The sequence below is a fragment of the Charadrius vociferus genome, unplaced genomic scaffold (genome assembly GCF_000708025.1).
Source record: "Charadrius vociferus isolate BGI_N301 unplaced genomic scaffold, ASM70802v2 scaffold806, whole genome shotgun sequence".
NCBI lineage: Eukaryota > Metazoa > Chordata > Aves > Charadriiformes > Charadriidae > Charadrius > Charadrius vociferus.
In genome coordinates, this window is record NW_009649038.1 from 1145110 (window position 1) to 1172156 (window position 27047).

Here is a 27047-nt window from a genome sequence, read left to right on the forward strand (position 1 = left end):
CTCTGTTGCTTGGTTAAGCACGTTTGCTTGGTTTGCCTGTTCGGCCCCAGGTTAAAAAAACCCGCAAAAACAACAAAACACCAAAAACCTCAAGAAATATCTTGGCAGAGTTGATTTCAGAAGCAGATCAGCTGGGATACGCCTGGTTCTGAGTGAGTGTTTCCTCTAGGTGACTATTTGGGTGATTAAGCAGGACGTGGAGGGTACCTGCTGGCTCCTGCACATGCTCGCTGGTCGCATTCGACTGACATGGACAGCCTCAGCCAGTCGGTTGAACCGCAGCCTATGTCAGGTGTTGTGGAGCTTGGTTTGTCAGCCAATACCTTGCATTTTCAGTACTTGGTATCATTTAAAACTGCTTACAAATGTTCAGAACCTTAAAATTAAAACACAGATTTAATATATCCTAACGCTAATAGGGCTTATAGGGAGAAAGGGAATGAATTTGCTATCTGCCTTTAATTCTAACAGGCTATATTATTAGTCTCCAATTGATTGTTAATTTTTTAACAGAGATTTAATAATTGTATGTATTAATAGTCCAAGGCACAGATATTGTGTCCTGATTTCCCATAGGGGAATGTATCTAGTTGTTTGAATTACCTCCTTGCATTAGGTGCTGGCTTCATAATTCTGAGACCTGTTCCCATCAGGTCCAACACAGAGCTTTCCTCAGCAGAAGACACAGCAGTTTTTTCAATAAAAGTAACATGTGGATTCGTAACCTAGAGGGCTTTGTCATTTAGCCATCTATGGTGCGAGGAACCGCTGGCCTCCCACGGGTGGACAAGGGGTGCACTATGAAAACTGAACTTGAAAAAGGGAGAAATTTTTGTATTTGAGTTTTAATAAGCCTTCTTACTACAGCAATATGTTGAAATACAAATAAAGATAAAATTGTAGATACACATTTAAGTACCGTTGAAACACAAGTTGATTGAGGAAAAAGGGAATGCCCCTTAATTGTGTCTGCAATAGCTAACATGGACCACACTGTATAATGGGGGAAAAATATTCAGCTGTTTGGGATGGTTTGATAGTACTCTGAATATGCCCCAAATCTGCAGCTGGGTAGCTGAAGTAGGAGTGTCTGGATCTTTGTGAATGGCTTGTTTTCAGTTGACTCAAACATCTGTGTTGTTTCTGTTTACGGTAGCAGCTCCTCTGTAATTTTACCTTTTCGCGTTTATCCGTAAAAGGGCTTGTGGTGCTGGGAAGATAACCGGAATAGCTGGGAACTGTAGAAATTTCTTCCAGGACGTGATGCTGTCACAAAAGACACTGGATTGAAGGCACCAAGCATAAATAGCACTTTGTTTTGTAATTTTTCCTGGATTATCTGACACCTTAGGGTTTTTTTATCAGGTCCTTATTCCATGAGAGGAACATCTCTACCTGTTCCTGGATGCCTGGACTTTTGCATTTTGCTGCTTTGTATTTAAATAATCTCTAGATACTTTCCGGTCATATTCAACATATTTCCCCTGTTTTTCCAGAGCAGGTGATCTATCAGTGGTAGCTCTGTCAGTTGTAAATGATTTTAACTGAATTGTGTGTTTAATGTGCAGCACATCTTTTGTGAAACTTGGTCAGTCCGTGGAGACTACTGGATCACTCCTGTTTCTTTAGCTGCTCCTAGTGGAGAAGTGCAATGTTTTTCTGAGTCAGGGAAGGGAACCCAGCACGTTTCCCAACAGCAAGAGGAGCAGGCTCAGGAAAAAGACGGGCAAACTACTAATGAGCTAATAACAGTAAACAGAAAGGAGGAAGATCAAAGTGGAGCGGCTTGAAACGAAGGGCCAGGTGGATGCCAGAAGGAAATGCTGAGCACTCAGTTGCTTTGGCAATGGGGGAAGACAACTTCAGAGCAAACACTTTTATGTGTACAAGGAATGCATCAGCTAGCAGGATCGTGATGATTTTTTCAGAAAGTAGCCAAACTGTATTCCACAAACTTGTAATTCCTGGTATACTAAAAGTCACAGCAGGGATGCTTGCCTCAGTCTTCTCTCTGGCACTCCATGCTCTTCAGTGAGCTTAATGCTGTCCAAGGGGCTGGGGGCTGTGGAGGAAACTATTCCCTTCTTGCTAACTGTTCTTCACACATCTGAAGACTGCCACAAAGAGGACTGCTTCTCTGCTCCTCGGAACAAGCAGCCCTAATCCTTCAGCTTTTTCTAATAAGCCGCCTTCCCCAGGCCCCTCATCATCCTTGTTCCTGTTCTCCAGGTTTTTTCCGTTCTGTCCACATCCTCCTGGGATGATGGTGCCCACAGCTGAGTCGCCTGCTTCCCACCGCTGAGCCAAATGCAAGCATTACGCCATGTGTTTTACAGATGATACTTGTGTTTATTTTTCCCAGAATGGTTTTCCATTTTTTCCCAGCAGCATGATATTGTTGACTCATATCTATGATTTAAAATATTATAGCTCAATAGTGAAATGGTTGAGGGTTTGGGGTTGGTTTGTTTGTTTTTGTTTTTTTTTCTTTTCTGGCTGCTTTAAGAAAAAGAAGAAAAAAAACATGCTATAGGATCACAGGCAAATTTAACTTATTTAATTTATCGGTTTTCTTGATGCTAAGGTTGAAAAGCCACATTTACAAAAGTACCTGCTGATGTCATGAATGTTACTAAGACTGTAGTGGGGTATCAGAATGGTTGTACGGTTCTTCTAATCAGTATCAGGCGAGAGGTTTGTGCTTGTCTTCAGGTTTGTTTGTCTTCATGGAATAATTTAAATTGTAATTGTTTCTATTGGGTCTGAAGTCAGACTTTTGACAGTAGAGTTAAAAAATCTAGTCCTTATTTCTGTTTGTTTCAGGAAAGCAAAAAGATTGCAGGCCCTTTGCTGTTTGCGTCGCAGCAGTCTGAACTTCTTTTCAGCCAAAATGTTGTATGTGTGTCAAAGCTTTTTTTCCTCCTGTCAACAAATCCATGTCAGTTGAAGGCTCAGGTTTTTTATACATGCTTAAAACTGTGTTTTACCTTGCAGATCTACACTGAAGCTATTATGTCCTGAGAAATATCAGAGAGATAAGAAGTCCTGCAAAGCCATAATTTGTGTGCAGGTTGACATGCTTCAAAAGCATGGACAGGAATAAAAGGTGGGTTTTTTTTTTCTTTTTTCATTTTTAACACAGTTTGGAAACAGACGACTATTTAACCTCTTGAGACCAAACATATGTTAGTATGAAGTAACAAACTTGTGTGTTTGTTGCCCATTTCATGACTACAAGCTAAAAATATTTTGACATCATGAGTTAAAATTTGATAAAGCTGATTATTGTCATGGAAGCACCCAAATGCTTGCCATGTTGGCTGCCTTTCAGTACATCCCACTGAATATTGCAGTGCTTTCCAGTCAGACGTTAGAGACCATTTCATGAATGCATATAACAACCTGGCAAAGTTTCCTGCCACTGAATGTGCACTGGCTGCATAAATCCCAGGGTATTTATTCCTGTCTCTGTCATTTTCTTCTTAGGAAACCCTTTAATACACAGACTATATCTTCTGCATGCATTCAAGTGGTAGAAGGAAAAAAAAAAGAAAAAAAAATATCTTCCAATAGCTCATTTTCAGCTCATGTTTTGTGTTTCAAATAAACTTGTGGATGTTGCAACAGCTGTAGACTCTGCAAAGCAGAAGTGTCTCTTGATTTAGCCTGTGACATGATTTTGCTCATTCTTCCACTGCTTCCTGAGCTCAGCATGTCCCAGTGTTGTTTGAGAGAGATACCGAGTCAGCTGGCTGCTTTTCCAGTCAGCATTACTCTCACCATGCCTTTCCCTACAGACAGCAACTTCTGTGTGATAAGGACAAGTTTTTGGCTCTGAGCATTCATCAAAAAGCACCATTCCTCTAATAAGTATGTTAAACTAAGATCTCTGATCCATGTCCAATTTGTCTCCTGCGCAGCACTCTTCTTAGTTTACTGCTTTAATGCAGCAGGATCGGAAATAATCAGACTTTCAAACAATACCATGTGGCTGAGCGCACATTATAGAAACCAGAATGTTTGAAAATTGCATCATTATCGGTATCATACAGGCAGAGCAGCCCATAAGAGAGGGCTTTACATCACAAATGTAGTGGTGGAAATCAGAGTTGGTCTTCTCATTCCTTGTCCTGCGTTCTGGGCAGGAGGTCAGACAACAGCATGAATGGTTCAAGGCTTCTTTGTTTAGCTTTTTGGTTTTTTGGTTTTCTTTTTTTCTTTCTTTTTTTGCTGCTTTTGTAGCTTATTCCTCCCTCTTCTCAACAGCCTGCTCGAGGCTGATGTACTCCTGGTGGAACCAGACACTCACTTTCATCCCAAGTCTCTTCTGCTTTTTTGCCGAATCTTCTTCCCGCTTCAAACTGGTCAGGGGGAGCAGTAGTCATAGCCAGGCTGAGGTGGATGTTGGAAATCGAGAACAGGAGACTGTGCTCTCTTACCAGCAACAAGAAAAGTCTGTAGACAGCTTAGCAGCCATCAGATCTGGAGATCGGATGGGGACCGAGTACTGTGTTGCCGATTCATGCAGAATTATACTAGAATGGGTATTTCTAACTTAAGGGGAAAAAAAACCTCCCAATAAAGAATAGGGTTGTTCTAGTTCTTAGGACATTTAATGATGTACTGGCACATAGTAACTGCACTATAAATATAGTTTGAAAAAATATGAGCTTAGTTTGGAAGCCGCTCTCCACTAAATTATGGGGTTTTGATCCGGACCTAAACTGATCCCACATGTTCCTGGATTCTCCCAACGTTTGAGTGCACAGTAAATCAACCGTAGTTTTTGCTTTTTATTGCAAAGAATGAACAGAAAAGATTGGGAATTATATGACTTTGGCATCTGTTTATCACATGGTGTAGGATTGCTTGATATCTGTTTAGCCTTAAGGTTTAAGTAAGGTTTAAAACAGGTATACGGGATCAAAACTAGTTAACTGGCATCAGTTTACTGAAACTAGTCTGAGGTTCACCAAATTTGTTCCAAAAATATTCAGTGCCTCTACAGAGAAGAATGCTAGTACTGATCTTACAAGTATTAATGTGTTGTGCTCACACACATTGCACGTTATTAACTACTTGAAGAAATAGTACCATAGTAGTGAACGGTAAAAAAGAAAAAATATTAAGCAACTTCCTTGGTAATAATGCCCAATGCTTTAAAGTAAAAGCTTTGTACCCCTGATTGTGCTGCTTCTGCTTTGAAAAATGTGCATGTTCAATATTTCTTCTTTTTTCTTCTTCTAAGGCCATCTCTTCCCTCTTCTTCGCTCCTCCTTGTTATAACGACTTTAGTGGCGGTGTTATAAGCAAGCATCTGTTCTGCAGCGTGGATCTGAGCCTTCCCACCTCAACTCTAACGCTCTTTGTGTTTCTGTTCACGGACAGATTTTTGTCGTCTGATCCCTGCTCATTTGCATATTCTATACATTTTTGTCTTTGCAGCCTGTACCTGGTAACTTCTTCCTATTTGTTGGCTTCTTTTTTGCAAGTTTGGTTTTGGTTTGGCTGTTGTTGGTGGTTTGGGGTTTTTTTTTGTGGTTTTTTTTTTTTTTTTTACTTGAGAGTTGGTATTTATATTCTTTAATGGTAATATTAAAGTATGGCTAAACTATATTCTTGAACTTGGCTTTCCTAATGGACTGACTTTCCCCTCTGAAGCATTAGTGTTGCAGCATGATTTTTGTGAGCTGACTGCCCACACAAGTCTGTTGCCATGTGGGCTGTAGAGTCAGCTTGTCTGAAGTCTTACTCAGTAATTACCAGGTAATAAAAGTTAACTGCCCCATAAAACCACATGGAAGAATCAGGCTATTGCTGGCTTGTCCTACTCAGCCCTTCTCTTCCTGCACACGGGGCCTTTTGGTCAGGGGAAAGGACTAACCAAGGTCCCTTTAGCTCTCTTCTCTGTGGTTCTATGATAACTGGTGAGCGTGGTTATGGGCTACTGAAGTCAAGGCTCAGAGGACTTCTGTAACAAACTGGGAGCCTTCAGCAGTGCATCTGAACTAAGCCTTTGCTATTTTATTTATCGGGAAGGGGTATGGGGTGGTGGTGGAAATAAATAAGTCACTCCAAAGTTATCCTCTAACACTTAGCTGTTTTCTGGGCACCTTGAAAAATGTTTCACTTAGTGATGCTTCAAAGCTAATCTACTGCAGCACTAAATTAGATGGTGTAGAGTGAAGGTGTCTAACATGAACCCAAACAGAGGGCAACTTTGCAACTCACCTAAATTGGCTATGACTCAAAGTGGCAGAACTAGTCTTGCTTCTCTAGTCCAGTAGGCATGTATAATAGCTTTAGGGAGAAATGAAAAATGTCAGGTTTCTGCCAACCTGTTAACAGGATTTATATCCCTGTTGTAACTCATAATTTATACTACTGTGGTTCTGGCATCTTCTTTTATCATGTGCGTCTTCTGCCTCATTTTTTACTTCTCAATGAGATAAGAATCCCATTTATTTTTTTCTTTTTCCTGTTTGCCTTTTTATTACTAAGTAACTGCAATTTCAGTCTTCCTCAGGGGTTGCAAGTATATCTATGCAGAGTTCCTGGGAGAATTGTGAGGGAGTTTAAAAATGATACAGAAGGCTATTAAAACGGAGGATGGGTAACTTGGGAGGGCAGGCTGCTGACCTGTAGAGTCAGGCCACCAGAAAGCATCTTAGGATGTCGTTTAATCCATGCCTCTGCCCCAGAGGGGAATATTTATGCTAATATTCCTAATACATGCTTGTTTAAACTGTCCCTAAATATCTCCAATAATGACAACCCTTCAGCTTCATTAGGCAACGGCTTACCCTTAATGTTAGAAAGTTTTTCTTAATCTTGAGTCTAAGTATTCCAGGCTGTAATTTATGTCACGCCTGGATCCCAGACATAACCTGTGTGGGGTAGTGCTAAAAGAATTCAGCTGCTTTCCTGCTTGTTGCACTAATTTTTCAGGAGTGGAGGAGAGAATCAACAATGTGAAAGTTACTTTTAGAACTAAGTAGCTATTTGCAGTCCTTTTTGTCAGACTGATCATCACAGTGCTGGTAATGCCGGCAGACACTTCAGGGTCTCCCCTTTGCAAGAGGGATCACAGCTAAGCGTTTCCTGCACTGAAATGAAAATCCTGAGCCTTCTGCCATGGCTGCACATGGCCGTTCTGCTTTTAGTTAAAAACCAATGAGCTGTTACGCTGAAATCTAGGCAAGGGAGCTGTGAAGGGAAAACGCACGAGAATGCCTTGATTAATAGCATCCCTAAATGACAATGGCTGTTTTATAGTTTTTATAAGGATCGTAGTGTTTCTCATATATAAAAAAGGACAAGATGTGGTTATAATTAATAGAGAGGCTCTTTGTTGAAGCTGTTGACTGTAGGAAAGAACCCAAGGGTTTCTCAGGCTCCTCAGTTGTAAAACTAACTAAATACATCTAGGGCTGCCTTGTGTCACTCCATGGCATCTTTCAAAGCTGTAATTAGCAGATACCTAATGAGTTGTGGCTACAGCATGTGGATCAGATGACTCAAATATTTACTTTAGGCCTCTGATTCTCTTTCTCCACACAAGGGAGAATAATTTGGTTTTAATATTTAGAGACTCGTTTTTCTTCGGTTGTCTTGCTTCAAAACTTCGTTATCTTCCAACGGTCTCTCAGACTGAGCTGTCTCTAGTGTCTTCAGCATCAAGGTACGTCTAAAACACTTCATGGTGAGAGTCCTTGCTTCATTAACCTTTTGTTTTGTTTTGTTTTTTGTAAGAAGTTTGCCTGAAAGCCATGTTTTGACTGTCGTGGTGGAGTCTGATGCATAAAATGCAGTTGGCCCTTTGAGAGTTACAAAGGAGCAAATGACGGAGTGACATCATTACCTTCCGTGCATTTTTTAGCAAGATTGCAGCTGTCCTGTTGCTTCACGGTGGAACTTGTGAGCGTAGGACTCCACCTCGTTAGTGGTAGGTGGAAACAAAATAAGCCAACCTTTATTTTTAGCTGTAAAAGAGATTCAGCAATTTCACCAACAGAGCAGGGTAAAAATAGTTAGGAATCCGGATCCCTGACGCTTACCTGGCACAACAGACTCTTCTGCCAGAGACCATGAAGTGTTCTGCCAGTAATAAGTTAGATGGGATTTAGTCTTGCAAGCACAGCCCAGTGTATACCACCTCTTTTTTTCTGTATTGACTTTGCTTTCTCTCTCCCAAATTTTGTATTCATTTATCTGCCTGTGATGACTGAAGCTCAGGGCAGACAAATAAGTTTTATCATCATGTTATGACTGTGGAAGGTCTTTTCAAAATAACCCACTGCAACAGCATTAAATTGTCACCATTCCTAAATGTCGGAATATGCAGGGCATGTGGGGAGCACAGCTATTTGCTGTTTAGCTTTGGAGAAATATAGTATGATGGGAGCGGGGAAAGACTGAAAAATTAGGCTGTACCTGTTCTTTGTGGGCTAGATTGAGTGCTGCCAGATGATAGGATAGCACTTTATCTTAGCTAGGATGGGACGGTTCCGTCTGAGGAACGTTGATGTCGCTGTGATGTGTCTGTGGGGCAGCAGTGATGAAACAGGAACGTGATTCTCTAGCCTAGCTTGGACGATGGTAGGCTGGGTGGGGTGTGCAGTCACAAACCTTCCCATGCTTGGGTGCACGGTGCACTCTGTAGGGCCAGGGAAGGTAAAGGATGGCTACAGCCATTCTTCCGCTGATGTTGTCTTGGACAAAGGCTGTTAACACCTCAGAATGTCAAGGAAGGAGTTGTTTTCAGGACAAGAGTTTGTGTGTCAGTTCAAACTCCCTAGTTTGAAACCTTTCCATTTTTATCAGTCCACAGGCATTCCTTCCACAGGCATTCTTTCCACTGTCCTTCGTTAGCCCATTTGAAAGCTTTGAATATTAGCTTTCACAGTACTTTCCTATTGACTGTGCTTGAGCTGACCTTGGTTCAGAAATTCCTGATTGCTCCCTGTCCTCAGCCACTTCCACCGTAAAGAGTAAATATTCAGATAAGAATCAAATATTGAACTAAATCAAAGATAAATATCTTTCAGTTAGCTGTTTTTCTACACAGCTGGTTGTTCCTGAAGGGTGTTCAAAACCATTCTTTAAGACATAAGTGCATGACTTCAGATGTGAGAACAGCAGTACATCTAGACACATAATGTAAATAGCGTATTACGAGCAACTTCTATTGCATGTACCTGAAATGGATTTCTTCCTGGAACTTTTCTAGACGTACGTCTCAGGGCACCTGAACTGAATGTTCAACAAGTTTTGAATAAAGAAAGAAAAAGTGTGGGGGAGGTTAGCCTGTGCTGTAAGAGGATCTGTTTTATAACAGTCATGGTTGTCACAATAAACATGATTAATTTGTTCTTCATCACCAGCCACTCTCTTAATTCTTTAGATGGTGGCAAAGATGAACAGGGAGCAAGCTTCATCCTTCTGAAAAGCTGTGAATTTAAACAGTGCCAATCTCATGGTTACAGGCAGTTGACTGAATCACACGTGAGTTGCAATCAGACTAGTAGTCCTTTTCCCAACAGTTATTTTTAATGTGCCAGTCTTATTTTCCCCTCACCAGTCATATTTCGTTCAGTGATGAAAACTAGGGCTACTTTTTCCCTTTATCAAATTTGCTTTAGTCTGTGGGCACTAAGTAATTGATATAAATTATGCAGTTTGTGGAAGATAGGCATTACTTTGGCTCCAAGTTTCCCCAAAATACATAGCTTAATACTAACATCTTTGAGTCTACCCTCTCACTAACATCCAAGCTCCTAGAAATCACTTTCACTTTTCTTTTTAAATTTATCTTGATTTTGATAAAATTATGCCAGTGGGCTCTGTAAGGCACGTGTAAAATAAATCGATACATAAAACATGACTGGTTATTCTCCACACATTTTCTTTGCTGTTGGCCCCCTGCTCTCCCTTCTGATGGGCAGTGTTGATTCGCACTTGTCAAACTGCCGTTGGTTATTTTTTTGCAGTCATCTATCTTATCCATCAGATGGTTTTTATCTGGAGCGACCTGTGCTTGCCTATTAATTAGCAAAGTGACTTAGATGTATGGTAGGTCTGCCTGGGTTTAAAGAGGCCTGGGCAGTACCAGGTTGAGTTGCATTCGTATCTCTGCTCTTTGGATATCTTTGGGTTGTGTCTTACAAGTGATCGTGAAGTTTGTTTGCTGATTTACACAGACGGTCAAAATGGGCAAGCAAAGTTTTGGAACACAGTGGTTGTCCCTTCTCTTTAAGATATTTTATAATGGCAGTTTGAAAACTCTCCAAACTGTATGTTGAGTAATGTGGCTGTGATTAGAGAGTCATGAATGGCACAGTCAATTTATCTAAACTGACAGAAAAAGGACTAAAGCCTGTGCTTGAGAATTGACATACGAGGATTTCACCAGTCCACCTCCAAGTACAGAAAAGCGATACTCTGCCTCAGTGAACAGGATTTGCTACTGCTCAGTGGGAAGGGAGGCTGCAATGCAGTGTCTGGAGTGTGTTTAGATGCTTACTTAAAATAGATGTGGTGATGTCAAGTGTTAAATGCACATCTTGTGTGGCATTTCAAATCCCATTTGATGTGAAATTGAAATTGTCATTTGTCATAACCCAAAATGAGATCTAATTCACAGACAAAGCAAAGGGTATTAAAGAACAGGGTACGTGATTTGGTTGTACTTCACAAGTAAAAGCCAAGGTTACATGAATGCCCCAGGGACACTACAAATGCATCTGGTGGCAATGCTAGAGCCAAACGCCCAGTCTCCAGTGTACCCTCCCAGTTCTGGATCTTCTGTCGTTAATATACTAGAAATATCCTTTCCAGTATGGGAGGACAACAATGATTTGCTGTATAGTCTAAAGGTTTGGAAAATGTGGGGGTGTTGAGGGGTTTTATTAATCGTACGCGAAGCTTTATAACTAACTCATGTGACTGGTGGGAACACAAATTTCCATGAATCATCAAGTAACTAAATAATTTCTGCTAGTAAGGGAGCCTGCCTTAGCTGTCAGTCAAGCTCCTCTTATTGTTCTGTTGGTTGTTTTCAGTCATTTTTAATGGACTGAATTAGAGGAAAATGCCTCAGCATGGATCTTCTTCCTTAAAAACATCTTTAAAGTTTCACTATGAAAGCTTCCCCAAAATGATCTGTTTAGTATCTGTTTAAAATTAATGAGAAAATCCAGAACTAAAACAGGTAATGAGAGTCAATTAATTATTTCATGCTATAGGGAAAATAATTCAGCCTGTGGTCTACAGCTGAGGCACTGAACTGTGTAGTGTTATCTGCAACTGGGAGCACACCAGTATAAGCTTCCTGAGCATCCCTACTCCACCAGAGCTCACAACTTTCAAAGTAAATGGGTACGGTCAGGCAAAGGCTGGGAATAGCCCAAGAGATGCATGGCATAACCAGACACTTTCCATTAAAGTCTTCTATCACTTGGTGAAGTCCTTAGGCAAAAATAGTTGTAATGTTCCATCTTTTTCTTCCAAAGAGGTGACTCATGTCTGGGATCTTGCAACTTTTCCTAAAAGGGAACGACTGAAACTCCTGCTGTTGTAGAACTGAATTCAAATGCTTTTCCTCCCTTCAGATCAACATTTTTAACTGAAGGAGAAAACTGGCAGATACTCTGTTTTCTGTCTTGCAATTCCAAACCATTAAAAACAACAAAGGTTGTCTCTGAGTTACGAGGTGGGACGTGGATAAATGACATAATTGTGTTTGCAGATGAATGGATGAGTTGACCTTTAGGTCTTTTCGACTTGCTTGCAACGACTGATGTCAAATTAGTATACAAAAAAAATTATCAAATTGCCTTATAATCTACAAAGTAGCTGCCGAACTGTTAGTGCAACATAGTCGAAGGCTGTTTTACTTCTAATTGTGAGGGATTTGGATATTTATGCTGAACGAGAGGAAGGGGCTGCTTTTAGCCTAGCACGCCAGCCCTCTGTGGTCCGCCTCCCAACCTGCCGGCCGGTCTCCCCTTCGTAACCTTGGAAATGGCTCCCCAATTTCAACCAGATTTGAGATGGGATTTAATCACCTGAATTGCCTCTGAGGTCTATGAGCGCTGGGAGCTGGAAAGCAGGAGAAGATGCATGTTGATGCCCACACTGACAGAAGCACTGTCAGCAACCCATCAGTCACCTCGTGGGTTTGACAGGAGCTGCTGGGCCACCCATGTCTCCAGCTCCAGACTAACCACTGCAGGTATCCGCAACTCGGGCTGGTGTAGGGGAAGAGCAGATGGCTGGGCTTATTGCACTGGAAGGAAATTTAGGGGACAAAGGGCAAAAATAGATAGGAAATCGAGTTCTGCTAATTTTGCTGCTCGTGGAATAATTTATTATTATTGGAATGGCAGAGCAGCCCCGCAGGTCACTTTCTGTCAGGGTGAGATCCCTCTCACCAATCTAGTTTTCAAATTGGGTATCAGTTTGACATGTGCACCTTTTCTTGGTTCTTTTTTTTCCTCTGCTGCAGAAGGCTTATTATAAATATGAACAGGGATTCCAGGAGTTTGTTTCATTTTAAAGACATTTATTGACTATGCGTATAATATTAGTGGAGTGAGGGCATAACCAGTAGTTGTGCACCACTTGTGGGGATCAAAACATAACCAGACTATGTATATGTACACTATGTATATTTTAATGTCCTTAGAAATTCTCTTCAGGTAACTTTGAAGGTGGTCAGAGGTTAAAACACCAAGTAACTGTTTTGTGAACAATATTCCAAGATACAGCAACTGGCAAAGATAACACAATAGCTTCATTCCATAACCTGTGGCATCTCTCTGCAGAGTGAACATAATTTTTAAAAAAATAGTAAAAATCAGAATGCACAGATGTTATTGACAGATCAATGAATGTAGAACCAAGTTGCAGCCAGTAACCTCCAACTTTCATGCTCAGTTGGATAAATGCTGGAGCTGATCAGCTCTTTTGAAATCTAGTGGATGCTTTTAATTGTTGCTCAGTAACCTTCAAATTTGACCCCTGAATAATAGGTGGAGGCTATTTACTCTGTAACTAATGTTTTGGTGATCAAGAGCAGTGTGAGATGTGCTGATGTGCGGATAAGATGCTGTAAGACAGCAGCCTTGGCTGATGAGGGAATTTCAACTTTCACCCTGGCTGGGTTTTTTTTTGTTGTTTATTTGTTAAGGGGAGGGGGGAATACTGAAAAAATTGTGCATTACGACAGTGAACAGTTGGCTGCAGCTCTCATCAAGAGACAAAGAAAGTCATGCCTAATGACTAAAACAGACAGCAGGTTGCAAATTTGGACTTCATGATGCATTCCAGTCAGTAACATGAAAGACAGGAAATATCTTACATGTGCTGCCTTTGGGGAACAAGAGAAGATATGGAGGTCAAGCATGGCTCTACTACCTTTGCTGATAAATCTTTTCAATAGTGGCATTATTTTTTTCTTTTTTTTTTTTCTTAGCCCCCCCGCCCCGAGCAGTGTGGTATTGCTGGCAAAGCAGTGGGAAGATCAAACAGCCTTTCAGCCAGCTGCTCAACATTGGTCACTGCCTTCGAGAACGATGAACCCATCAGCGCAGCTGAGCGCTGCTGTACATCACCCAGCACATGCAGAGGTAAGCTGCCAATGACCTTGAGCACTCTACCAACAGCATTTGGCCAAGATCAGTAATAATGTCAATCCGTTATCTCCCAGCGCAATCCAACAGGCTCCTGGAGACAGGGATGACTCTGGAGCAGGTCTTAACTGCATGTGTTCAAAAGCACATCTAAATTCAATCTAGTGAAATCACTGCAACGTTAGAAACCCCTACTGTTATTAGGACTGGCAGAGCTCCACGTCTGTGTTCCTTTATACTCTTTTGTAAAAATAAGATAGCAGACTTACCAGAAAGAATGACACCCTCTTAGGAAAATTTGGGCAAGTCACTAGAAAATTGGTGAGCTTGGTGTGGTAATGAACACAGTAAAATTGTGGAGGGTTTTCTTTATAAATCCTGAAAAGCTGTAAAAAAATAGCAACTTTGCAGTTGCTATCCAAATGCATCATAATATAGCAAATTAGATTACGTGGTTCCTAATATTTTGGCTGTTACTGTTACTAATAGAATGACAAGTTAACGTTGGCTGCTTCACAGGTTACTGAGGAGCAGGATCCTTGTTCTGAACAGTTGCCATTTTAAAAAGGTGCAGTAAAATTCTACTGGAAGCCCAGAGAATCAGCAAAAAAAACCCCAACCAACTTTCAGAAGTCTGGATTTCCTCTGCGCGATGAATTGTCAGAACATCTTGTTGCCCAACAAGGTACAAATTAGGTTGTTAGTTTCCCAGCTGCAAGTTATTGGTGTGGGGAATGACATGCATCAACAAAGCTGCTTGTGCATATACATATTTCTAGACTTTAAAGAGTTAGTGACAAGGTAATTGTTTGATAGATGCAATATGTTATGGGATCGCTATCCAAATAACACGAACGCCAATATTTGGTCATATTGTCAGCGTATGAGCAATCTGTCCTCAAATTGTGTCTGAAAGCAACAAAACCACATTTTCTCAGAAAAAGTTGCATTTGCATGTTCAGTGGAGAAAAATCTCCGCTGGTGATAACACGTTGTGGTCAAGTTCCTCAAAATTGCTGAGTAACTTCTGCCAGACAAATACGCACTGAATATATTCTGCGAAAACTAAGCATGCGCTTGGCTGGTAAAGCACAGCCCTACTCAGACATATTTATTCTCCAAATGAACTCAGGGAACGAGTCTTGAAATTCCAATTCAGTGAGTTCAAACTCGCAACACCCGAGAGTTTACTGAGTTAGTGAACAGAATTGCTTGTTTTAATTTCAGCCTTTCCGAAAGCAAATTAGAAAAAATCAGTCAAATTGATAACATTGAAAATGTCCATTATTATAATACTTTGGTCTGCTTACATTTTTCTTCATGATCATGTTGTCATAAACATTTTCCATTGAAAGTATACCATGAACGACCCTTTTATTTTTCCAATCTGATTAATTTTTAGGAAGACAAACTGAATAGCATTTCCATAAATCAGAAAGTGTTAATGGTACCAGGGAGGAGGGAACTTGTTTCAGTTGACAGCAGATTTTGCTCTTTATGAAAGTACTTTTTCTATGCTGTGTTTTTATGCATTGGGGCCATCTATGAAAGAAGTTAAAAGGCAATTTTGATTATATGAGGTAAGAAAATGATCAATACTAGATTTTAAAGCATTTAAGATGACTTTGACCATAGCAGTGTATGTCTGGTTAAACCAATAAATTAGAATTGAGCCTACTTTACATTAGTAACAAATATTAGTAGGCTTGAAATGTCTGTAAAATGCCCATTCACATTGCCTGTGCACATCGGTGAAAGATAGCTGTGATTTTCCTCTCACATTTTTCTGAATCAGCCAGCATTTCTATTTAAACAGGCACTTTCAGTCCTTTACCAATGCATTTGAAGATACGCACCCAGCTAAGAACTGCCATGCAGGGTCACATCCCAGGAGACTGTCAGAAACAACTATAGCATAGCACATACCTTTGGCACACACGTATCCCTTTTTATAGAAGTGGATTTTTCTGTGTATGACTTTTTGTCTTGGTTTTTAAGTGTGCTGTCACCTCAGGCTTAAACAAGGCAGTAAAGGGACTGTGCGATGACAGAAGCAAAATACATACCAGCGGGTTCTAAATTAACAAGGAGGCTCTGTAGAAAACTTAGTAAAAGCTGTGACCCTTTCTTGTATGGACACACATTAAGTCTTTGTGAAATTCATTCCAGTCCTCAGGGATACTTACAAACAGGGTGAGCGGGTCCTCCTGCAGGTTGGGCTTCTGCAGGGCTTATACTAAATGATTAATAAATATCTGAAGTAACATGGGGTTTGATAGAGAATTGCAAGGCAGTTAGATCTTCACCTTCTGTGATTAAAACATTAATATTTGCATCTAATTTTGGTTTTGCTCTCCTATTCCACTTTTGATGTGGAAAGGTGTTTCCTTCCCGTTCCACGTCACGCTTTGTCATAAGCCTGCTGGGAGCTGAAGTGAATCTTACCAAATCCCTCACTCCTCAATATTGTTTCCTAATCAGTTCCCAGAGCTGGGAAATAAACGCAAGACCATTACACAACAAATCAACAAAAAAATCACGGCTTGCTTTTGTAGATACCCAAGAGTGGAAAAACCAAAATCATTAACCTGTTCATAATGCATTACAATAGGCTCTATAAATACATACGCCTTTATTAGACTTTCTGTTAACAAATATTTCTAAAGGAGGTGGGTTCCTTTTCTTCAGGAAGTCTCCCTGATTCTGAAATTCTGTTTATGGCCTAAAAGATTATTTTGGCATCCTCCCATTCAGATGTCACCATAATTAGCTATGTGTGCATACCGGAGTACTGGTCAGTTTTTTATCTACAGTGGGCTGTCATACCTGGCTACCTTTAAGCTCATTGTTTCTTGTTTGTCACTGTGTTCCTCTCTATGTGAATGATTGTATTTGCCAAACACCTGCAGCTAATGATACAGAAGTGCAAGTCTTTAGGAAGATGACAGAGAAATTAATCTTGGGAAAAGCATTATGGATTTTTAAATGTTATTGCATTTAATAGAATCATGTTGACCTTCAGAGAAGTTTCAAAATGGAAGATCCTCTGTCTTAGCCTAATGCTGTTGTACCTATGTTATATTGTGAAAGGCATGGCCGCTTCTAGATAGGTCCTACAGAAAGGTTAGGTTCCTGAAGAAAGACAAAGAATAGTGCCAAAGTCCCAGCTGGGATCCAGACATTCTTGCAGGATGGTGCACGGACCTTCTGCGTTTACTTCTGTTCTGGTTTTCTTTGCCTCAGGTTCCGGAGGCAGGCAGGGTAACACCACAGCACATGTCCTCGGCTGCTCTTGCCACCATCGCTTGTCACTCCTCGGGGATTTGGGCTGTTTGGAGGCCGGAAATGGTGGTTCTTCCCAAAAGTCCATCTGATGTACGTGCATCTTGTCTGTAAGGTAAGTAGCAGTTAAATAAAGAGCAAAATCTACATTTTGTGTGTAGCTTTTTGTAAATCATTCCACATACAGGGGCATTCTTTCAGCAGCACAGACTGGTGTAGCTTAATCAAAAGCTTCTTGGAGACCAGTGGATCAGAGCCGTGCCGGCTCACAGCAAGCTTTCAAAGGGGAACCACTCTGTTGTCTTGAAATACAAAGGGCACACAATAAGCATGGTATTTCTTGGGAAAAAAGTCTTCTGAGCTACAGAAACAATCAGAGGAAAGAACATCTTTATTAATCTGAAGAAAGCAAACACCTGAAATGTCCCTTGAAAGATATGCCAGCTGCTCACGCACCTTAGTTTGTTTTAGAGGGAAAGTCAGCAAATAGGGCACTTCGTTTTCAGATGCAGTTGAGCCTCGGCCACCGTGAAATAATTCTGCGGTTGCGGACAAGAGGGTATTAAATCCTAGGTTTACTTAACTGAACTGAAAATGTTTCAGCAGGTCCCACATCCCAGGCATGAGACACCAGTGACTAATCTGCTAAGCTCCCAGATTTCCTCGTCCTCTTCACCCTATGTTTTCTTCCGTATTTCTTCTGAGTTATGATTGTTTTATGGTCTTTGTAGGCGCGAGGAGAGCCAGCAGGGCTGACAGAGGTAACTGAAGCTGGTATCTGTCCTGTGCAGGGTTCCAGCTGGTGTATTTTCCTGTCTCACACCACAGTCCCCAGGCTGTTCCTACTCAGATTAGGTGATGTTATCAGCCACCGATCAGGCTTTTGCAGGAACTTACATTTTTGTGAACTGAAAAGGAAAGGATAAGCAGATCCTTGTTTTGTTTTTGTTCTGAAAGGGAGAGACAAATGCTGGGATAAGACACCCATTGCCTCAGGGACAAATGTGGGATTTGTATTCAAACTTTATTATCTGTTGTTTTCTTTCACATTTGTCAAGTTGTGATAGCAGGGTCCAACCAGGAATAACCAAGACTGGCTATTTTTTGAAGGGCTAAAACTTGCTAAGACTATGAAGAGGGCCCATGTGTTTAGAATCAGAAGTGCCAAGGAGAAATTGACTTCTGAAAGTTCAAGGGTGGGAGTTGGGATATGGGAGAAGGCTGCGCTGGCCTTTCAGTTTGGAGTTTCACAGCCTGTGTTTACACTTACAAATGTGTATCTGTTGATTTGGTTCTTCACAGAGGTCTCAGCTGGGATAAACAGGTTGCGGGATGTGTGGGAGGATCTTTGCCAGCAGCTAAAGTCTGTCTCAGAGGCCAAGCTGCCTGCGGGGAAGGCGCTAGTTTATCCTGATGTTCGGGTGGGATCAGTGTTTGCACATCTGAATAGCAGGGCTCTGCATCCCTGTTCCAGTTGAACCTCAGCTGTAACGTGACCGCAATACAGCATTGCAGCCTTAGTGAATTCATAGTGGCACCTTGTCGTTTGAAGCTGCTTTTTGTGGACCTAAAGTAGAGCAGCCGTTTGCAAGGCACCCTTATTTTCTCCCATCTATTTCAGTAATAAGTAAAAATACTTTAGAAAGATAAATCCTCTAATCAGACCTTCCGAATGAAGAATTACTGCCTGTCTTATACTGTTCCCTTCAGAGTGTTGCTGTTGTTTAATAACTCAAGTATGTGATTTGTAGCATCCTTTTGGGGGAACTGTCCTACCATGTAACATCCTTTTTGGAAGGCTGTTTGCAATATGTAGCCGTGAGCTTCCTTCGTTCAAATTCATGTTGCTTTAAAGCAGTTCCTCCCATGTACACACATGTTTTGCTTACAGCAGTTTATCATTTTCTTTCTTGGGAAGCTTGCAGGGGTCGATTCACAGTATGTTTTCTCCTAAGCTGAGAGATTTAAACCTCAGGAAGACCGTGGGAGCAGTTTTCATTAAACTATTCCAAATCCAGGCTGTGGCACTGGAGCTGTTCCCTTAGAATAAATTCCACCTCAAATAGGTTTCATAGTGCTCCAGGTTTTCCCTGATATTTTTCAGCTATGGGTGCATGTGAAATATTATGTATTATCCTTTGTTTAGTGTCACTAGTGCCACACCGTATGGGAAGTCCACTTGGCTGGTCCTGGATTTGAAAAAAACACCTAAATTTGTACTTGACACTCTTTCTTGTTACAGTGTGCATGCTTCCTTCTGTCTAAAAAATGGTTTAGTGTTATAGGTCTCTCTTTCCATTATTGCCCTATTTTTCTGCTTTCAACATATTTTTCATTAGCGTGCCATATTTCATGTTGAAATTCAGTGTGCTTGCCCAGATTTTAACTTTTTGGTCTGTTCTTGCATGAGCTCTGACTTTACTCACATGCAGACAGTGGGTTAGTTATAACAGGCCTTACGGAGCATTCCAAAATTTCCAAAAGTTAATTTGTATTTTCCAACTCTTAAAACACATTTTGACCTGCCTGTCTTTCTGTAAATGTCCTCTTTGCTTGCTCACTGCTTGCATGGTGTCAAATAATTGGCAGGAACACAAGAAAAAAAGAATCAAGACCAGTGTTTTTTCCTGTTTTCTTGATTCTAGACATTGCTCACTGAAGATGCAGATCTGCTGAAAAACACTATTACTTAAAAAGAAAGCAGTTTCCCTTACTCTCAGACTAGCATTAAAAACCAATTAATCTCTCAAAACAAATTGATTCAGAGTTCTCAAAAAAAGGGAATGTGTTTAAAGATGAATGGGAAGACACATGTTTTTGTAACGGATAGTGTATTTTTAGGTAGTATAAATTTTATAAAAGTCGTGAAGTTTTATGAATTTTAATGAACGTCCTTCTGAGAAGAAACTGAATCTTACTGTCAGTATGTTATCTGGGAAAAGGTCACCTAACCGAGAGGAATTTGCAAATGGGAGATTACACAGGGTTGGGAAGGAAGTTTAAAATATATCCCTACTTCCACTTCAGCATCTGCGCTGAGGGAGGCGCACAGGTGGTATAGCAAAGCCAGTTGCCTGACTTCAGAAGGCTTTCAGGGTTGGGGTTTTTTTTATTTTTTTCCAAAAACTAGCAAACCTCTATGCCACGCAGGATTTATTTTCTGTTGCAGGAATATGAGTCCCTTTCTTGAGACAAATAAGATAACGACCTGCTTGCTATTCTCATAAGCTGTAAGTTGCTAAACTTCAGATTTGTAGCTGAACTTCAGAAAACGTGTCCCTGAAATGTCTGCGTGTCCATGTTCCGGGTGCTGGCTGGCCCCCAACCCATAGGTGTGCCTCCACTGAGCTCAAAATGCAGCACGCCAGTCACCTTGAGGTGCACGCTGAGTTTAATTGCAGCTACAGCCGGGGACACAAACCATGTTATAATTACTGGTTCAAAACCCATTACTTTTATGGATCAAGCTTACAATGTGATCCTGTGAAATGACACAAGATCTGTTTCAGCAGAAAATGTGAAGCAATGATTTTTACCAATTTTTTTCCTGTTAACTTTAAACTGTTGACATGGTGCTAAATTCGGTACGCTGAAGGTGTTTCCATGTGTCACTTCTAATAGGATACAGGTGTCAGACAATTTGAGATTATTTCAAATCTAATTTTCCTAGAGTGAAGATACAAACAGTTACACCAGAAGCAGATGTTGGGCCTTTCTCACCCCTCCGAAATGTGGTTTGGCATCCATCCAGACGGAGTCTATGGGGAAAAAGAGAAAATTATATTTAATTTTAGCTTGCTTGGTTTCCTCCTTTCAAAATCGACATGAATGTGCAATAAGAAAACCCCATCCCTTTTCCCTCTGCTTACACAGGGACTGAGTATCTTGTTGCAAACAGATGGAGTACAGGCAGGTTGGTACGTGAACGCTTTTCCATCTCCTTACTACCACTATGTGACCCAAAATCTGGCACAAAATGCTATCTTTTCCTTTTTGCCCTCTAATCCCTGTCTCTGACAGTTACTTTTCTAGTACATTGGTTGGAAGTAACATCCAGGAAACTGAAGTGACAAGGACTGCGCCTAAACCACTGGTTCAGGGTCCTGCCTCTGGTCCACCTCTATACCTATCTGTGGGTGGTCATTGGGACTGAACCCAGATTCTACCAAGAAGCCCTGAGAGCATCTCCACCCCTCTTCCTTCAAGCTGCTAAGATTTTCCCTAGCTTCTCTTATTTTTTTATTTTTTTTTTTTAAACAATGGTCCTTTTACACTGTGTCTTGTTTGTGCAGTTTTACATCTGACTGGAAGTAAAATCTCAGCCATACGGCATGGATATAAGAACTAGATCACTTGCTGGTGATCTCCTGAGGATGGTATGTGTTTTCCATGAAGAATAGCTTCACCGAGTTTAGTTACGCTTCATCAGAACTCATGTAGGTGACAGAAAAATTGAGCTCATAATCCTGGTATTACAACCTTGTAGAAAAGATGACCCTATTCAGAGGTTCGCTGTGCAAATTTTGGGTTCTGCTGCTCAAATACATCTTTCTTCACCTGCTTCTAGTAAATGAATCTTATGACTATAAATCCCACTTGTGTTACAACTGTATTTAAAGTCAAATTACTATAAAATGCCGCAATTGAACAGTTTTAGTCCAAATTAACCACACATGAAAAAAAAATCATTAAGGATTTAATGAAATGTATTGTGGAGATGGCTATCTTTTGTTTTTTAATCGGTATTTGTTGGTCATGCAAATGCTACTGAAAAGTTGCCATCATATATGAACAACAAATCCTTTAAGAATTAAGAGCCATAAATGCATACTGGGATGTGAAGGAGTGACATATTTATATCATCCAGCTCTCTGTGCCAGAGGAAGAAGAGCACAAAGTCCTTCCACACGCAGTGAGGACTCCACAGACTGGTAAATACACAAGGGAAAAGTCAGCAGAGGGTGGAGAGGAGGCATTAATGCCGCTGCTCATCTGCGCGGTGTGGGTACAGTTTGCACTGGGAAGGTTCTCCAGTCAGCTCCCCGCCGAGGCAGCCGACGGAGGTGGGTGAATATGATCAGTAGAAAGGATCAAATGCTGGCTTGCGAATCAAAGGCAAAACTATGGAAACGCCACTCTGTAAATGGGGTTTTAACTGCGCTGCCAGGAAGTTATCTAGAGGCATTTGAAGACCAACTCGGTAACAGGAAATTAATCAAAAGCATTTTCGAGCGGATCCTCGGCCGGTGAGTGCTGCTGTGGCTATTTATACTGCTGAACTATGGCAATTTACACCCGTTAAGGATCTGCTCAGATGTCAGATATTAGCCACTGCCAGAACAAGTGACCTTTCTGCACAGTACATTAACAAGAGAACAAAAAGATGGAAATTCCCATTTTCCAAGCTTGGTCCAAATAAAACCTCTGTGCTCTTGTTAAACCAGCTGCATTGAAGAGGAGTGATTATAACAAGCCATTAATTTTTTTTTTTTAGCTTGCACCTGTCTCTCCTTCCGCAGCTGAGGACTCACTGGAATCTCCTTCCCTATAGGCCTGATCCTGTAACAGCTTCAGGTGGAAATTAAATTCATCATTATCTACAGCTATTTTCACTTAACCACTTAAGGGGAAAAGGCACCTGAAGGCCAGTGGTTACCGGAACATGCAGTAGCTAGGCACCCACAGGGAAGAAAAGCTCCCCCGTTTCTCCATCCTCAAATAGGTGAGATTTTTTATTTTCGTTTTCATTCTTATGGCTGTCAAGGTCTTGCAAAGGAGAGAGGACCAGCTTTGAGCAGCCTTGCGTGGCCGTTAGCTGCAGGCAGTCTCTTGAGAAGGTGACAGCTTCACTCCCACCTTAGGAGTTCCCTCTCGCTTCAGGCACAGCTACATGGATCAAGGCAGTAACTCCGTTTTATCAAGAACTATACAGGAAAGAAGTGTGCTAAACTACTGTGGAAAAACACGTAAGTGTGATTTTTCTGAGGATTTTAAGACTTTCCCGGAGCAAAACTGGGTTCAGCATTATCCCTGTGGAAATGGGAGACTGTAAAACTCGTTTTTCCTCCTAGAGTATCCCCTTATTGTATGTTTAAAGTCCACAGAGTGCCATGAGATATTCCACTTACTCATTCTTTGTAAACAAGCAGTGGCATTTCTAAAGTGTGGCTTTCATTTAAAGTATCTCCCTGCTTCCCCAGGAATAATTTTTTTATACTTGATTATTTTGCTCAGGTAATTCTTATACACTGATCTCCTCCACCTTTGGAGCTAAAGTTTCTCCATATTCCCTCAGTTTCTCTTCCCCTTTGAACGTGCACGGTGCCAGTAGTTTGATTCCTGGCACAGTGATAGAGGAAAGCTGATGGTTTCAAAATCGGCATTATTGGCATTTTTTTTTTTATCCAAAATTACTGGGATTTTCTGCCTTTAAAATGTGATGCCTGGAAACTGACTGGCACTATATAAGCAAATTATTCCTTTTACAGTCAGTCAGATATCTCACATAATCTATATTTCTGGGGAAGAAAAAAATCAAACTTGAATTGGTGTGTGACAAGATGCTGTATATGACTGAGGCAGGACAGCATGATGCTCGCTGGAAATTACTAGCCAAAAACATGTGTAGCACTAAACCATGTCAAAACAGGGTAAGAATAATAAATTATTGTCAAACAAAATACTGCTTCATGTTGACCCAAAATACCACACTAGGTTTCATCATGCGCAATTAGGTATGAGATTCTAAAAAGATTAATTTTCCAGGGGAGGTGTCGTTCTTTCTGTTGTAGATTAATTCTACTTTTGTCGCTGCCCACTTGAAGTAAGGATAAAATCAGATTTTTCAGAATAACATTTTTAATGTAAACAGTGCAAATGCATTTAAGGCAAACAATATCCCCCCAAATGCCTTACCACAGAATAAAACCCGAGCTTACCACAGAAGAAATTTGGAAAACTGTCATGATTATTTTAACAGATAAGTTTTAGAAACATGCCACATTTAGCGAGGATTCTGTTGGTTCCTAAAAATAGCTATTGATGTATTTATCTTCTACACCAGTAGGCACTCATTGTAAGATTTTTTTTTTTTAATTTTTTTTTTTAAATTTCAAGGCAATACTGGAACTTTGTGTTGTTCGATTCTCTGTCATCTGGGTTTTGAGCAGAGTTACATCCACAAGTGCAGCCGTTCCGTATTATGATTGCATGATAGAAAATGACTACTTTTGGCATACTAATTAGCCAGTGAATAGAGTCCATAAAAACTAGGGATACGAACCAGGAAATGTTATTCATTAATTTTGTTTATGGTTATTTAATTTTAATTATAATACTTTAAAGCTATTTAAATCTACAGCTCTATCATATGTAAGTTAATGTAGCATATTTTGCAAAAATAATCAAGGCCTGGTAATATAGATCACTACAGAGCCTGTAATTAAATCTTTGATGAGAGTTTCAAAGTGATTTTTAAACGTGCACGCGGCTTATAAAAAGTGCTTTACAAAAGCTCTCCTTCTGGGATCGTGACTTCACAAATGTTTCTCTAGCATTGTCCAAGTTTGATTTTCATTCAAATTCAAAATGGAAATGTTTGTAATTGAGTAATCACCTTGCAAATAAATATTCTCTGTGGGTAGGAAAAACAATTAATTTTCACACCTGTTTTCCCTCCTAAGTGATAATAAGGAGTATTTTTCTCCGGACTGTGAAGGCCTTTACTAGTATTACTGCCATTATGCCTTGCAGAATAGGACGTTGGTGATACCCATTTCAGGTGTTTTCTGCTCTGTAGAGATGATGCACAGGGTCTGATCTTACAGCTGTAATTTTGGCACCATCACGGTGGTTAAAGAGAAGTTCACCCTGCCACTGACAACAGAATAAATCTCACTGCTGTTTGCACCTTGGGGAAGGATTTAATGAGCTGCGGGACAGTTTCTCCGCTGTTTGCTGGTTTTTATTCTGTAGGAACCAGTGCGCACCATTTACCCATTTCTCTCCTCACGGGTTTTGTTCACATCCGTGCCTCCACAAACAGCACTCAAGAAGCGGCACCCTGGCAGGAGTCCCTCAGGAACAGTGTCATCTTACCCGTGTCAGCAAGCCCCCTGGCCCACCTGCACCTCTGACAGCAGAAAAATGGGGTGGAAGGGTTGGTTGGTGTGGTCTGTTTTTTTTTGGTTTTTGTTTTTTTTTTCTGGAATAGTTTCCTTGTAATTGAAGGATATGTTTAAGCCAGGCTTTCACTGCCTCCTGTTAGAAGATAGGAGCTCGCAGGTTTCCAGCGATAAGCAGGCTGGCTGTAGGCAATTAGAAAACCTCAGGGTTTTGAGAGTCTAGTCACTAAAATATGTTACAGCTCAAGTCATTGTTCAACAATCTGAGTCTCTTACAGCTGTGAAACACTCCCATCATCAAGTAGGTCTCTGGGACTCCCTCAGGAACGGCAGGCTCTAGATATCCAGCTGCTAGGAACAAAAATAAATCTCTTTGAAGACTTATTTGCCATCACATTGTGTGAGGACTTAGAAAGGCTGAAATATTTTAACCATTAATCTCCATTCATCAAATCTTGTCATTCTTAACAAAACTCCAAAATAGTTTCAGCTGTGAGTTGAATGTCGATGACACCAAACTCTGTACATAGATATCAATTTTGTGGTTAAGATATGCCACACGCAAGACATGCCTGTTGCAATCGAAAGAGTTCCTGCCCAGGCAGAGACACTAGAGAGCATTTCATAACTGGTTATTTATGCTCTTAGCTATCGTGGAGGGATAACAGCAGAATTTTAATAGCTATTGATCAGAAACCTCTATCAGCTGCTACTATAATCTTTTTTGTTAATGATCAAATTGCTTATGATACTGGCAGATAGCGCTATTAGAAGCGGTGACCGCATAGAAATATTCATTGCACACGCTCGGTTGGAAAAAGTATCTTAACTGCTTGGTCAGAAACTCAACAGAACTTGTAGGACGTTATTTCAGTGGGATGCAAAGAAAACCCATTTTTCTTTTCTCTTTTCTGAGCTGCTTGTTTTAAAGTGGTAATTGGTTTTGGTTTTTTCTCAAGATTCTTATTTTTTATTGCTGACCTAAAAAGAAAGGATGAAGGAGACAAAAAAAGAAAACCTAAGTCAAGGAAAATTTGGCTGTAGTTAAAACATTACAGACTTCTTCCTTAGCAGTACTTATAAAGACTATGCAAGTTAATAGCAAACGTGTTGCACAACTTAGAGGTGACTTCTTAATGACTTAAAGAATTTTTGGCTGGCAAATATTTCCAAACAAAGGGACCCCAACATATTTATTTAGACTGGCTTTCCTCATGGTGTTCCTTCTTTACAAGCAATGTTTTGCTTCTCCCAGCCTTCCGCCCGTCTTTCTTGAGCAACCCGGAGACCGTTAATGCTACGTTTGTGCTGTAGCACTGGCCTGTGATGTGCAGTCAGCAGAAGAAAAGGTTACTACACGTGGGAAAATACCCTCAGTCTCTATATGCACAAATATCTGAAATGTGCACTTCAAAGGAAGAGCAGTTTATTGCTGGCCAAGTGCACGGCTAGTGTACGAACATCCTAGTGACTCCTTGCTCTTCTAGGAGAAAAACTCCTCCAGACTTCACAAAAACTTTGCATCAGCACTTCTTAATATCCTCTGTCAGAGGGACAAAAAAAAGCCCTGTGATCGTTTAGGGAGAAAAACCTTATCCCACTTCAGAGACGAGATAACTTTCAGGGGTACAGAGGTTAGATCGTCTTCCCAAATCGATACAGCATGGGAATGAGGAATAAGAAGTCGCAGCCCAAGAGTTATTTGCAAGGGCTTTTATTTATTCTTTTGAAGTCCGAGCCAAAGCCTGTTGCAGGCTCCTGTGGCAACATTCACATTAACATCAGTATTTAATTTTTCTGGGGTTTGGATCCATTTGAAGAAGGACAGAGAATAATGTTAAAATTGCTGTAAACTGTTATAAAGTATTTTGACCTGCTCTTGAATTTTTAATTTTTTTTAAGCTGTGTGGTTTTGATGATGGTTTTATTTATGCCTATTGCTGCAAGTAGGGATGAGAAGCCTGGGCTTCTGGAGACTCCTGCGATAGCCCTGTGCGTTTGCAGACTCCTG

The 27047-nt window shown here is 40.7% G+C and overlaps 1 protein-coding gene across 1 annotated transcript in view; it reads left to right on the top strand.

Moving 5' to 3' along the window:
• The first annotated feature begins 13574 nt into the window (after positions 1–13574).
• Positions 13575–27047, top strand: part of MAD2L1 (MAD2 mitotic arrest deficient-like 1 (yeast)) — a 166630-nt gene continuing 153157 nt past the window's right edge. Inside the window, exons 1-4 of the mRNA XM_009887900.1 lie at positions 13575–13628; positions 16875–17006; positions 17645–17687; positions 18216–18334. Coding sequence (XP_009886202.1) covers positions 13575–13628; positions 16875–17006; positions 17645–17687; positions 18216–18334 — 348 coding nt within the window. The remainder of the gene's footprint in view (positions 13629–16874; positions 17007–17644; positions 17688–18215; positions 18335–27047) is intronic.